The 12,523-nt window shown below is 34.0% G+C and overlaps 1 protein-coding gene across 1 annotated transcript in view; it reads left to right on the plus strand.

Moving 5' to 3' along the window:
* The first annotated feature begins 5,643 nt into the window (after positions 1-5,643).
* LOC111507197 (uncharacterized) overlaps positions 5,644-12,523 on the plus strand; it is a 36,894-nt gene continuing 30,014 nt past the window's right edge. Inside the window, exon 1 of the mRNA XM_023162484.2 lies at positions 5,644-5,881. Coding sequence (XP_023018252.2) covers positions 5,797-5,881 — 85 coding nt within the window. The 5' untranslated portion in view covers positions 5,644-5,796. The remainder of the gene's footprint in view (positions 5,882-12,523) is intronic.

A 12,523-nucleotide genomic window follows, 5' to 3' on the forward strand; every position in this document is an offset into this window, starting at 1 on the left:
GTTTAAAAACTTATAAATAGTAATTTTTGGGTGTTTAATAATTTGACCCCTAATTGAATTTACGATTCAAGTGGGTGGAAGTGATAAAGTTGAAAATATGCTCAATTTTTTTTTATCTCAAAATATAAATCAAATGATTTGGACTATTTTTCTCTACATGTCAACTGGTAGTTTCCGTTGTTGCACCATATATATCATCATTGCCAAAAGTTTCCAATTCCACTGATATGGAAACTAGAATCTTTCGTACATTTGCTGAATCATTTGAAAAATTTATTCATTCCTAGATGCAGGAACACGTTGAACCGAATGAATAATATTCAGCTCTCCTGTCATATTGGCTGTAGACCTCTTCATAGCTGTGAAATCGTTACCCTCAATAGTACTGAAAGTATTCCTACTGTAGTAGTGGCAAATAATCATGTCTAGTCTTCATGTCTTTGTCAAGGCGTCTGATCAGCATCTGTTTTACCACCACCTGTCCCTTTACTCTTTCTAGATTTTGTTTTCAAGTCAACATCATATTCAATCTCATATATTTGATCTCCCTCCACAGTAGTACTTTCACACCTTGAAGTTCCAGAGGTTTCAATCCCTCTACAATTCCTCCACGCTACTACAGCAGAATTTTGTTGGGTTTATGTTCAGCACTTTTATCTTATCGGTACATCTTGCTATAATATTCATTCCTTACTATATTATTCTATTTGCCCTGGACTACGATGACTAGGTCATCTGAATAGCCTAATACTTTATTTCCATTATGATTCAGAAGACCTATATAGTAACTCGTTCATCGCAAGATTCCATAACATCGAGAAAAATTCCCCTGAAGACAGCCCTTCCTACTGGTGCTACTACCACCTCCACAATCTTCCTCCAAGCACTGCGTGTTTGGAGTCGTTGATCATTTTCTCTTCGACGTCCGGATAATTGTTATCATATACGCCCCCAACATTCGAAATATCAGCTCGAAGTACTTTCCTGTTTTTGTAAGCTAATTATACTTTTTTCGTGACCCGACATGCGAAGCCGTTTTTGTTGGCATGACTTATCTATACGCATATTGTTCTTGGTGCAGTGATCTGTTAGCCAGTGCTAGGTTTCAAATAGGCCAAGTACTGTTCATAATGTTTTAATACATATTTGGTACATGAATTAAACTAATTGGTATCAAGGTCATCTTCAAATCCTGTCCGATTTTCTCAATTTTAAGATGCTCTAAGGCTTCGATATGAAGTTGATTCTAATCAGTATCCAAATCAATTACACACACACACATTTTGGACTAGAAGTTTTGTGCAGCATTACTCAATGAATGCTGACTAGCCCTGACGACTTCTTTGAAATTGACCGCTTTTTTGCCACCAGCCAATGTTCTCTGGGCGTCACTTCCAGAGCTTCCAGTTGAATTTTTCCATGATTCATGTAAATTATTTTTAACTCCTGACCCCGAGAAGTGTACCCGGAAAAGCTCTTACATAGTCTCCTGTCCGTGTAATTTCCGATATTATTCAAAAGAAATATATCAAGACCTGAGATCTCTTTGGGAGTATCATATATAATCTGGTCAATACTTGGGTATGTTTGACTTCCTCGAATTGTCTTCTTCATGAGTTCTTCGATTTTCTCAGGGCATTATGTTGTATTCAATTATAAATTCCCAGTTCCACATATATTTTCTGGCACTTTTATATTATTATTCCATCCGTGCTAGACATCAATTCCACCAGGCAACTCTCCTGTTTGATATCTTGCTCACTGTGGAATAATGTTATGAATAATGTTAATAGCTCATTGTAATTGTCTGCTGCCAATTCACTCGTTTCAAAATCTATTCGGTCAATCCAAGTTTCCAGGTTTGCCTTACATGTTTACCGATTTCTTTGTTTTGCTAAAATATGATCTTGGCTTGAAACTCAAACTTGTCAAATATAATTGAAATCTCTAGCGTAAAATGTATCTCTTGAAAATAGTTTTCCTACATCATAACGAAAGTTCTTACTCTCAACGCGCGTTTTATCAACCAAGATTACTAAACAACTTCAATTAATTTCCAGATGAAGTATGTGTAGCGAAGTTTAATACTAGGACTTCATTCAATAATTTGTTTCGCTCTTTATAATGCACAAAGCCAAACCTTTACTAATTTCAAGCCACAATTTACAATAAATAATTCTTATCAATTAGTGACTAATATAAAAAATGTAATTCTTCCTGATAACTCAAAATTATTATCGTTTGACATCCAAAATGTATTTCCCAGTATTCCGCCAAATGAAACGATTGAACTGGTTGAGCGTTTCTCAGACAAAACCATACAAATCCACTAATTAAATAGAAAATTTCAGGTTTACTCACTATTTGTCTATCTCAAAATTATTTCCCCTTTTACCAAAAATTTTATTCATGCAGTGAAGGACTAATAATGGGTAACCCGTTGAATCCTTTGCTTGCTGAAATTCTCATGGATAACATAGATAACATAATAATCGATTAACTAACAGTTTCTTGTAATGGTACAGGTACGTACTGTTTTACTGGTACAGATGAGCAATTATATAAGTTCGTCGAATATGTCAATTCCATTCACCCGTCAATAAAATTCAACGCTGAGAGGGAAATAAATAATATTTCAATAAATTACCTTGACTCAAACATTACGAAAAATAACAATAAACATGATTTTGCAATTTTCCACAAACCTTCTTATACGGACATTATCATACATAATTCCTCACCCTTACCACCATGAAGTATCTTCATTCAATATTATGCTTCACAGCTATTCTACTGTCTGAGAGTAATTTCCAGAGAGAGTTGAGTTTGAACAAACAAATCGCGGTCAACAACAGTTATATAAGATAGATATTATCGACTCCATTCTTTTCAAAAAATTACAAAAACAAGCCGTGGACTAGGTCAACCCAAATTCAAGATGCGATAACGTCAGCCATAGGACATTGTCATATTTGGGTGAACCCACCAATACATATCGGCGATAGACTTACTGACAAAACGAATAAGTCAATTTATTAAAAACAATGAAGACAAAACTTCGTTGTCGGATAGATCAGGAGTATATAAGCTGACTTGTGGCTCTTTCCCAAAACTGTATTTTGGCCAAACAGGGAAAACATTTTACCAAAGAATTAATTAGAATTGAGGTAGTTTTGTGAATAGAAAGACCAAATCCACATTCGCAAAACAGCTTTTAGCATTAGCATTACATTTAGAAGAAAGAAGTTTGAAACCCAATCTTCTAGAATATTAGGAAATCAGTAAATTTAAGAATTCGGTAATTTGCTGAATTGTTAAATAGGAGTGAGTAGCTTCCCGTTACTAAATATTTTTTCAAACTGGTACATGAACTCAGGTAATTTGATTCGTTACAAATTCAGGTACACATAAAACATTAAAGGCTAAGTAAAACTCAGGTACTTGAAATTTAGGTACGAGTACTTCAAATCGTAAAATTGGGTATAAAAAGCATTGAATATGTAGTAAATTGAATTTATGAAATTTTGCATATAAAAATAAATATGTACCGTTTGGTGACATTTCAAAGACTTTTATCTAACCTATTTGAATAAAAAAATTATAATTTGTACTTTTGATTTGTCTTTTGATGATAATCAATTTTACATTATAGACACTGATAATATCAAATTGATCGTAGGTTTGATAATGAAGATGGATAAAGTCTTCGAAACGGTGACATACCTGACTAATTTTGACTTATGACATTTAGCCTAGTTGAGGAGCTCCGCTTTCAACGTGGTTGATTCGAACGGAATAGCTTTCATTTGTAACCACTCGGTAATATCTGCCTTCCTTCCACACGATGTCGGCTGCTTCTAAAATCGTCTGCTGTGGTAACTTACATCATCCATTACTCCTACGGATCCCTGCAGAAATTTTACAAGTATGTTTTTGAACCATTCTTCGAATACTGTGGTATCCGTTTCTTGATGATAAACCCCAATTTTTTTCGATTCAGACATTTTTCAGGAATCCCTCATTGCTGCATATGTGAGTATGCAGAGTATGCATTTCCAAATGGAATTTTCAAACCAGTGGACCAATCTCCATGAAGGCTTGTCTTTCACTTTTGATGTTGTGATCTTGCCAAACCTTCGAGACGGTATGTCCTCCATTGCCCCATGTTTCATCCAAATAAAAATTGATTTACTCAGTGCTCTGGCTTTCTTTATTTCTCTTAAATAATTTCTTCTCCATTCAAAAATCTTTGATTTTTCTATTAACATGCTTCTTCTATCGTGTTTTCCAAAAGAGACGTTCAGCTCTTGTAATATCTTCCATAATTTAGTTCTTTTTATTTCAGAAAAAAAACTGTCTTCACGAGTAACTGCCAAAAATAATATAGGTATTTCGTTTTTCATGTAAAAAAGTGTATTGTGCTCCTAATAAAATTATTGACTTCTTCGTCGATAACCAAACACTTTATGCTAGTGAATACTTTCGGCTCCAAAAAGTTGTTGTTTTTCTTGAAATCCTTAATAATTCTAAAAATTGTGGATCTATTGACACCGGTCATACTCGTGCATTTTTGCACTACATCCTCCTTACGTTTTACTTCGGGTGGATATTATATTCTAAAAGAATTATAAACATTCATAACAATTGTTTTTTTCATTTATATTTAGCCTAACAACTAGATTCCATGTTGTATAGTTTTTTATTCAACTCGCTCTCGAAGTACACTGAAGAATATCACGACTAACCCCTCTACGCCTTTAAACTCCCAACAGAAAATAATGTAATAATTGTTGTGTCTGTTGACGATATAGTTCAAAGAAATATCTATTAATACCGCCTTCAAAAAACAATGTTTTTTCAATCCCCTTCAACTAAATATTTATTTGTTGGAAAATGTCTTGGTTACTGCTGGACATATTTTCACATTCATTGTAATTGATTTGTTAAATGGTTTATTATGAATGATATTTTTCAAAAATAAATTCTGTGTATTCATTTATTAAATTCGTTGAGAATAAATGATTTGAATGCAGTACGGCTATGGCACTAATTCCAGCGTATAAGGAAGTTCTGTTTAGCGACTCGCCCTTCCGAAGGCTCTAACTACATACCGTATTGAGACTTTAGTTTGTCCAGAAATGAGGAAAACGGTGTCTATTTGGAGCCTTCGGAAGGGAGAGTCGCTTAACAGAACTTCTTTATACGCTGGAATCCGTATTCATTACAAAACATTTCTCAATTCATTTGACACTCTTAAGGATTATATAAAACACTTCTAAAGATCATTTGACTTCTATGAACTTGTTTGAAAACTGGTTCATTTTTTATGAAATTTAAATTTCTCATATCATTGGAAATATACCTATTCAACATCACTCAAGAATGAAAAATAATGGAAAATATTCACTTTTCATATGAAGAAATTGACTAAATATTGAAACAAGTTTTTTTATGGAAGTCTTGTAGTTTTATTTATAGTTTTTCCATTTTTTCGTTAATTCGCAATCTCTCTTTATATAAAGAAGAATAAAGAAAGTATAATTCGAATCACTAGTATTTCATTTATAAAAATATTGTTGCTGTTTCCTTTGATAATGAAGAGGTTGAGAGATCATCGATTATTTTATATAAATGGATCGTAGGCAATAATTCGTTGTGTTTGAGTTTGTTGGGTTGATTAGAATACTTGAGGATTTGTTGATATCGTTGATATTTGCGTGTGGCTGTTCTGAGTGCAACAGTGAGTAATAGATATAGTAGAAAAAAGCAGAGTCTGTTTTATGCGATTTTTATTTGATGATGATCTGGGATAGTAGTGAATACATCAAGGCAATACTATTATTGTGGTCGATCTTTGTATGTAATATTGCTGGAAACGACGGTGAGTAATAGACATATTTTGGAATATAACTGCATTTTCAAGAACGTTTCTTTGATTTTTTCAGCTTCACTAGAGTTTATGCCAAACTCTAACCAATAAGAAAAAGACAATCTAGAAGTTATGTTCATTTCAAGAAGTCTCAGTTGTCGTTGTTAATATGATAATTTAAAAAAAGAATTATGTTTAACGGATTTATTGAAAAAAAATAACAATGATGTGGGTAATGTACTAAAAACTGCAAAATAATCCAGAAGGTCCTAGGTAGCAGTCATCACACCAGTATCCTCAGCAAGCTACGGTATTATTTAGATAAAAAATAATAGAATCGTTGGGCGTAGCGTAACCTGAGTAAATATGTAAATACAACGCAACGATTCTATTACTTTTTCATCTGATCAATACCGTAGATTGCTGAGTAGAGTGGTGTGATGACTGCTACCTAGGACCGTCCGAACTATTTTGTAGTTTCTACTACATTATCTACATCATTATTTTCCCTTTTTTCAATAAAACCGTTTGACATAAAAATATTTCGTTGCTTATTTTGTTTTCGAATTTCTAGTTTCTAATTTTGTTACTCAATTCTCCTCATTCTGTTCATTTAGTGCCTCGGTATTACAATGTAATATGTAATCCGCCATTTTGTAGCTGCGGTCATCTTGAATTTGCATATTTTTTAAAGTGTACTACTATTCTACTAGTCAAGACCTGTCATTTGATACCCATTTCGAAGTAGTTCTGAAAAAATGTGTAGTCTGCCATTCTGTAGCTACAACCATCTTGGATTTACAATGATACATAATTTATTTGATTGTATTGTAATCGAAACTAAATGTGTGTACTAAATTTCACATCAATCTGTCAACAGAAAGGAAGTCAAACTTCAATTACTAAACTTGATCTAAACAAATAAATAAACAAACAAGCAGGGTAAGCTCAATAAAACCGTTCAAAAACGTCATATATCTCATTGAAATTTTTGTAATGTGCGAACCATTTGAAAAACGATATTTACTATTGGACATTTTGGAAAATGTATTTCTGAAACAATTCAAAATAAACCACGTTAGCATCATCAAGAGATAACTAGAATCATTTTCATCGGAATGAACTTTCAATTTGGTAATACAGGTTATACCTGAATGACTTCTCAGTTCTAATTATTACGTTGATTCATTATCTGTATCTCAACTTCTAATTATTGGTGGACAGTCTAATTCTAATTTTGCTTCCATTTCAAATTTGCTTATAAACAAATCAATCGTGTTAGAAAGCTCATTGATCTTCAGAGGAGATGCTTTCAAACAACAAGGCAAAAGATTTCATTAAATCTCTCCTTTTCGCAACTTCAATCTCAATCTGTTGCGTTCATATTATGATATATTAAAGTATTGACATAACAGACATAACAGAGGTGGGCGCAAAGTCGTTAAGTTGCAAACCAGGTAAACTGGGCACGAACAATTAAGGAATCTTTTATTCACACAGGTTTTCTGAGGCTGATACCTAACATATGATTTCAATGGCAATTATTCATTTGAATAATAATTATCGCCCCATTTCAATGGGATATAACACTCATTACCAAAGAGAATGCCTAATGGACTATCAGAATACCCTCTCAGAATTTTTATTAATGATGTCGTCATGATGTTGATTAATTTTGAAAAATGTTACAGTTTTATTTGAATAAGTGAAGCATAAGTCAAGTAAGTTTCAGATACATATCGAAATGTAAACATAGGAGGGCGTATTGCATCTTGAGAGTGTATGAGCACTTTCTAAATCTACCGTTTTTTCCAGTGTCATGGAGTAATGGGTATCAATCATGTTTCGTCTAGATGTTTCTGTTGCCGATAACAGAAAGTATGTGATATGCTTCTTGATTCCTCAATAGTTTATCGTTTGTTAATCGATCCATATTCAAAACAAACATGTTCCAAGTACACGTAGGTATATTAAGAGAAATATTGCATTTATCTAGCACTGAACATACATACATATAAGGATTTCATAATACGTTCTATATATCTCCCTTCGTAATATATCTCCCTACCATGGATTGGAATTGTTCACTACTTTCCATACAATTGCCTTCGGTACCTTTGTTTATCGAAATGTCAATAACAGCGCCTGCCTTACGAAAACCACCATTCGTCAAACATTTAATTTCAATTCCACCCTCTGAAAATTAATCAAAATTCAATGGTCTGTACTCTCCACATACTCACTTTCGAAAACACGTAGCATTACTGCTACAAAATCAGATTGACGAATTTGTTTTCAACCTTGCGACAGTATTTGCATTACCTATCGTTTTTCTTTAAAGATAATTGAGTTTTCTATGGAATGTTCAGTTTATAATATTTTCACAATTGAAGATTATTCAAAATCCAAAATGATAAATACAAATTACATTATTCACCGATACCTTACCTGTGGCTTTGTTTGCAAATGACTAATTTTCTGTAGGTATACCTACCTGCTGGTTTCATCATTAGGTTTACATCAATTCGTTATATCTCTGAAAACACTATAGCTAAAATATGTTCATAACACAACTTTCTAATATTTCCAATATGGTTTTCCCCACGTAGCGAAACAAAAGTGGAACCACCTATTGGTGTGACACCCAAGTCAACTTGCCAAGTTTTTATGTCAGTGTTGGTGGTTTGACCAATCAACCCCGACAACTGCGGTAGCAGAAATTTGGGAAGCTAACCTGAAATTCCATCAGAAAACGAATTCCACATGTTTCTAGAAGTGATATGAAATCTAGAAAGGGTAATGCAGTCAAGCTGCTGGAAAATAATTCCATGAAAATCAAAAAATAAATAGATAAGTACTTTTTGATCATTCCCATATTGATTTCAATTTAAGAGCCACCGGTAGACAGCTGTTTCAGCCTATTGGGCATCGTCAGTACCGGGCAGGCGGTCCTCGATTGAAGACAAAATGAGAAAAATCAAGAAAGTACTTGATAAAAATAGCTGCGGTAGCAGTTTGAATGATTATTTATTTCATTATCTTCATTTATTTATTATCTATTTATTTTTTGATTTTCATGGAATTATTTTCCAGCAGCTTGACTGCATTAACCTTTCTTAGATTTCATATCATTTCTAGAAACATGTGGATTCGTTTTCCGATGGCATTTTAGGTTATCTTCCCAAATTTCTGCTACCGCAGTTGTCGGTTGATTGGTCAAACCACCAACACTGACATAAAAACTTGGCATGTTGACTTGGGTGTCACACCCATAGGTGGTTCCACTTTTGTTTCGCTTGCGTTTACGCAGCTATTTTTATCAAGTACTTTCTTGGCTTTTCTCATTTTGTTTTCAATCGAAGACCGCCTGCCCGGTACTGACGATGCCCAATAGGCTGAAACAGCTGTCTACCAGTGGCTCTTAAATTGAAATCAATATGGGAATGATCAAAAAGTACTTATCTATTTTTTTTTGATTTTCATGGAATTATTTTCCAGCAGCTTGACTGCGTTAACCTTTCTAGATTTCATATCATTTCTGGAAATATGTGGATTCATTTTCCGATGGCATTTCAGGTTAGCTTCCCAAATTTCTGCTACCGCAGTTGTCGGTTGATTGGTCAAACCACCAACACTGACATAAAAACTTGGCAAGTTGACTTGGGTGTCACACCAATAGGTGGTTCCACTTTTGTTTCGTTTGCGTTTACGCAGCTATTTTTATCAAGTACTCTCTTGGTTTTTCTCATTTTGTCTTCAATCGAGGACCGCCTGCCCGGTACTGACGATGCCCAATCGGCTGAAATAGCTATATATATATATATATATATATATATATATATATATATATATATATATATATGGAAACACCCCCGTATCTTCCGTAATATTCGAGGTAGAACGATGAAACTCTCAGGACTGATGGAAATGCTCAAAATGTACCTACCACCTGAATGGGGTTGGTCAAAGTGATATATACTGTCCGCCACTCGCGATGGAACACCCCATTTTTACGGTAAAACATATTAGGGGGCAAAATAGGCTCAAAATTCCTTCAGATTAGCGATCAGGACTACCAACTTACTTCGAATACACTTTTTTCCTGAAAAAATTTCAGTCCTAAAAAATCTGAATTTGTCTCACTTCTTATGAAAACACCCCCGTATCTTCTGTAATATTCGAGGTGGAACGATGAAACTCTCAGGACTGATGGAAATACTCAAAATGCACCTACCACCTGAATGGGGTTGACCAAAATGATATACACTGTCCGCCACTCGCGATGGAACACCCCATTTTTACGGTAAAACATATTAGGGGGCAAAATAGGCTCAAAATTCCTTCAGATTCGTGATCAGGACTACCAACTTACTACGAATACAATTTTTTTGTGTGATTCTTATATAATCAGAAATAATTATTGAATAACAACATTAGTTAGCTCCCTAACTATATTATTGAAGGGGAACTGGAAGGTAGGTTGCACTATATCATTCACTTGAACTATACCATTGGACAAAAATAATCGTGAGGCATTTGTAGTAAATCTTTGAGTGAAGCATTCCAGTGTAGAGCTAAATTGACTGGAAGATTGAAAAATCGCCCTCCATCATACAAAACCAAGTCATCAAATGTTTGTTTAACTTCTACTGGTGGTGGAAGAAATCTGTTATCCATTATATAAAGGAGAGTTTTTGTCGATTTCTGATATTTCTAGTGTAGTGTAATATTTCTAGTACTTATACCTGAAATGGTTCCATCACTCACATTGGAAAATAACGTGTCATCAAAAATAAGCGAAACAAAGACCCCTTCGCTCTCCTATAGTGCTTACGTAATACTTGAACGGCCTCTTTACTCAGATTCGAAGATACTCAAAAACTAAATCAAGAAATCTAAAGAAATGAACTTCAAACGTTCAAGCCAGTCTCGGATATACCTACACAGTGGGTTGAATGTACTGACGCCTCTCAGAAAACAACTATTCCCCTGGCTAATATCACGAACGGCATTGGATTATATCCGACAGGTGTCAGTGCAGGAATCTTCACAGAAAATTTCCTGCATATGCAATTGGAGATACAACTGAAAGAGACAACCTTCAATTTTGGCCTTGAAGTGAAAGCTGCAATAAAAACTGAAGACGAATCTGGTTCGACGGTGGATATCGAAGTTTGGCTCAGCAACTGACTGCCTCAGAGAGCCCCGTTCATTTTTGATGTCCGAACATTAAGTTTTTTTTTTCAATCCTATAGATGGTGTCTTCGGAGAGGAAGATGTCATCATCTATACATATAGAGGGTTATGATATCATAAAATTTCATTTGATGGTGCTTTGATACAGCTATGGTACAAAAGGGAATGTAGGTTTGCAAGCATTTGATGAAATATGACTGCTGTAACGAATAACAATAATTCGCTAATTTCGTCGAGGAATTTGGGAAAAAACTGAATTCTTTATTCAAAATTTCAAAGTTCAGTATGGCCCAAGTCATACGATCCCGTGTATATGATTCAAAATTGCATATTCTACCACATTGGAAATTTCCGTGGCAAAGTTAGACGATAGTTCCTAAAACTCTGCGAGAACAATTTGAATTGAAAGGGTTATATTTTTAGAAGTGATTAATTTTTGGGGAAGAAAGTTTTTGGCTTTCTACTACTCCATCTTGATACAAAAAAATGTGGGAATCACTCCTAAAAATATAACCCCTTCAATTCAAATACGATTCCTCTTGGCTGGGATTTAATCAAATAGGTGAATGAATGTCATTACGATTTCACCGATGACATAAGTAGATCAAACTGATTTCGTGACATTGAAAATCGTAATTCAGGAATGAATTGTGTGTATTTTGTGTGTACTGAAGAGCCTTAAGGCAAGTGTCTTATGGCGAAACATCGATGTATACCACCAGTGAGGATGACAGTGTTCCGTGTAACTGCAATTTATTTAAAGTAGAACTCCTGTGAATGATATCTGAATTTCATTCTATAACGAATGTTTGGAATACAAACTGAGTAGAGAAGAGTATTTTCTGTATAATTCAGTGTTCATGTAAAAGTATTTGTTTCGAAAGATTTTTTTTCTTTCGTGTAATTCAATGTTTATATGAAAGTAGCTGTTTCAGGAGGACTGTCTTCTAGTTTGTGTCTGAAAGTTGCTTCTTTGCATGATCTACACATCCTTGTATAGAGTTACTTATCCTTCCTTTCTTTGGAAGATTCCTACATTTTTTTGTATCAAGATGAAGTAGTAGAATGCCAAAAACTTTCTTTTCCAAAAAATAAAGAACAACTTTCTGATTTTCCCTTATATTTCCGGGAGGTAGGTTTGATTTTTCAATATCGACTTCCTATTCCACAAGCTTACAGTAAAAAACATCATTCAAAATTATGAAAAATCGATGAAACCCTTAGATTTGAGAAATTATTTACAAGTAATGCAAAAGTCATAGTTGAAAAAATATATTCATATTCCACGTTTTCAATATTTCCTAAAATACCTAAAATTTGTAACCATGATTATTAAATTTCCATTTTCAATTCATTGTTACATTTGTCGATTTGAAAAGTGGAACTGAAAATTTTTGATTGACTTTGTTCACTTCAACTCAGAACTAACGCAAATAACCATATAACTTTTAATATGAC

This window comes from Leptinotarsa decemlineata, unplaced genomic scaffold (assembly GCF_025532065.1).
Source record: "Leptinotarsa decemlineata unplaced genomic scaffold, Ldec_3_MD MMD2_tig00000090_RagTag_RagTag, whole genome shotgun sequence".
Taxonomy (NCBI): Eukaryota; Metazoa; Arthropoda; class Insecta; order Coleoptera; family Chrysomelidae; genus Leptinotarsa; species Leptinotarsa decemlineata.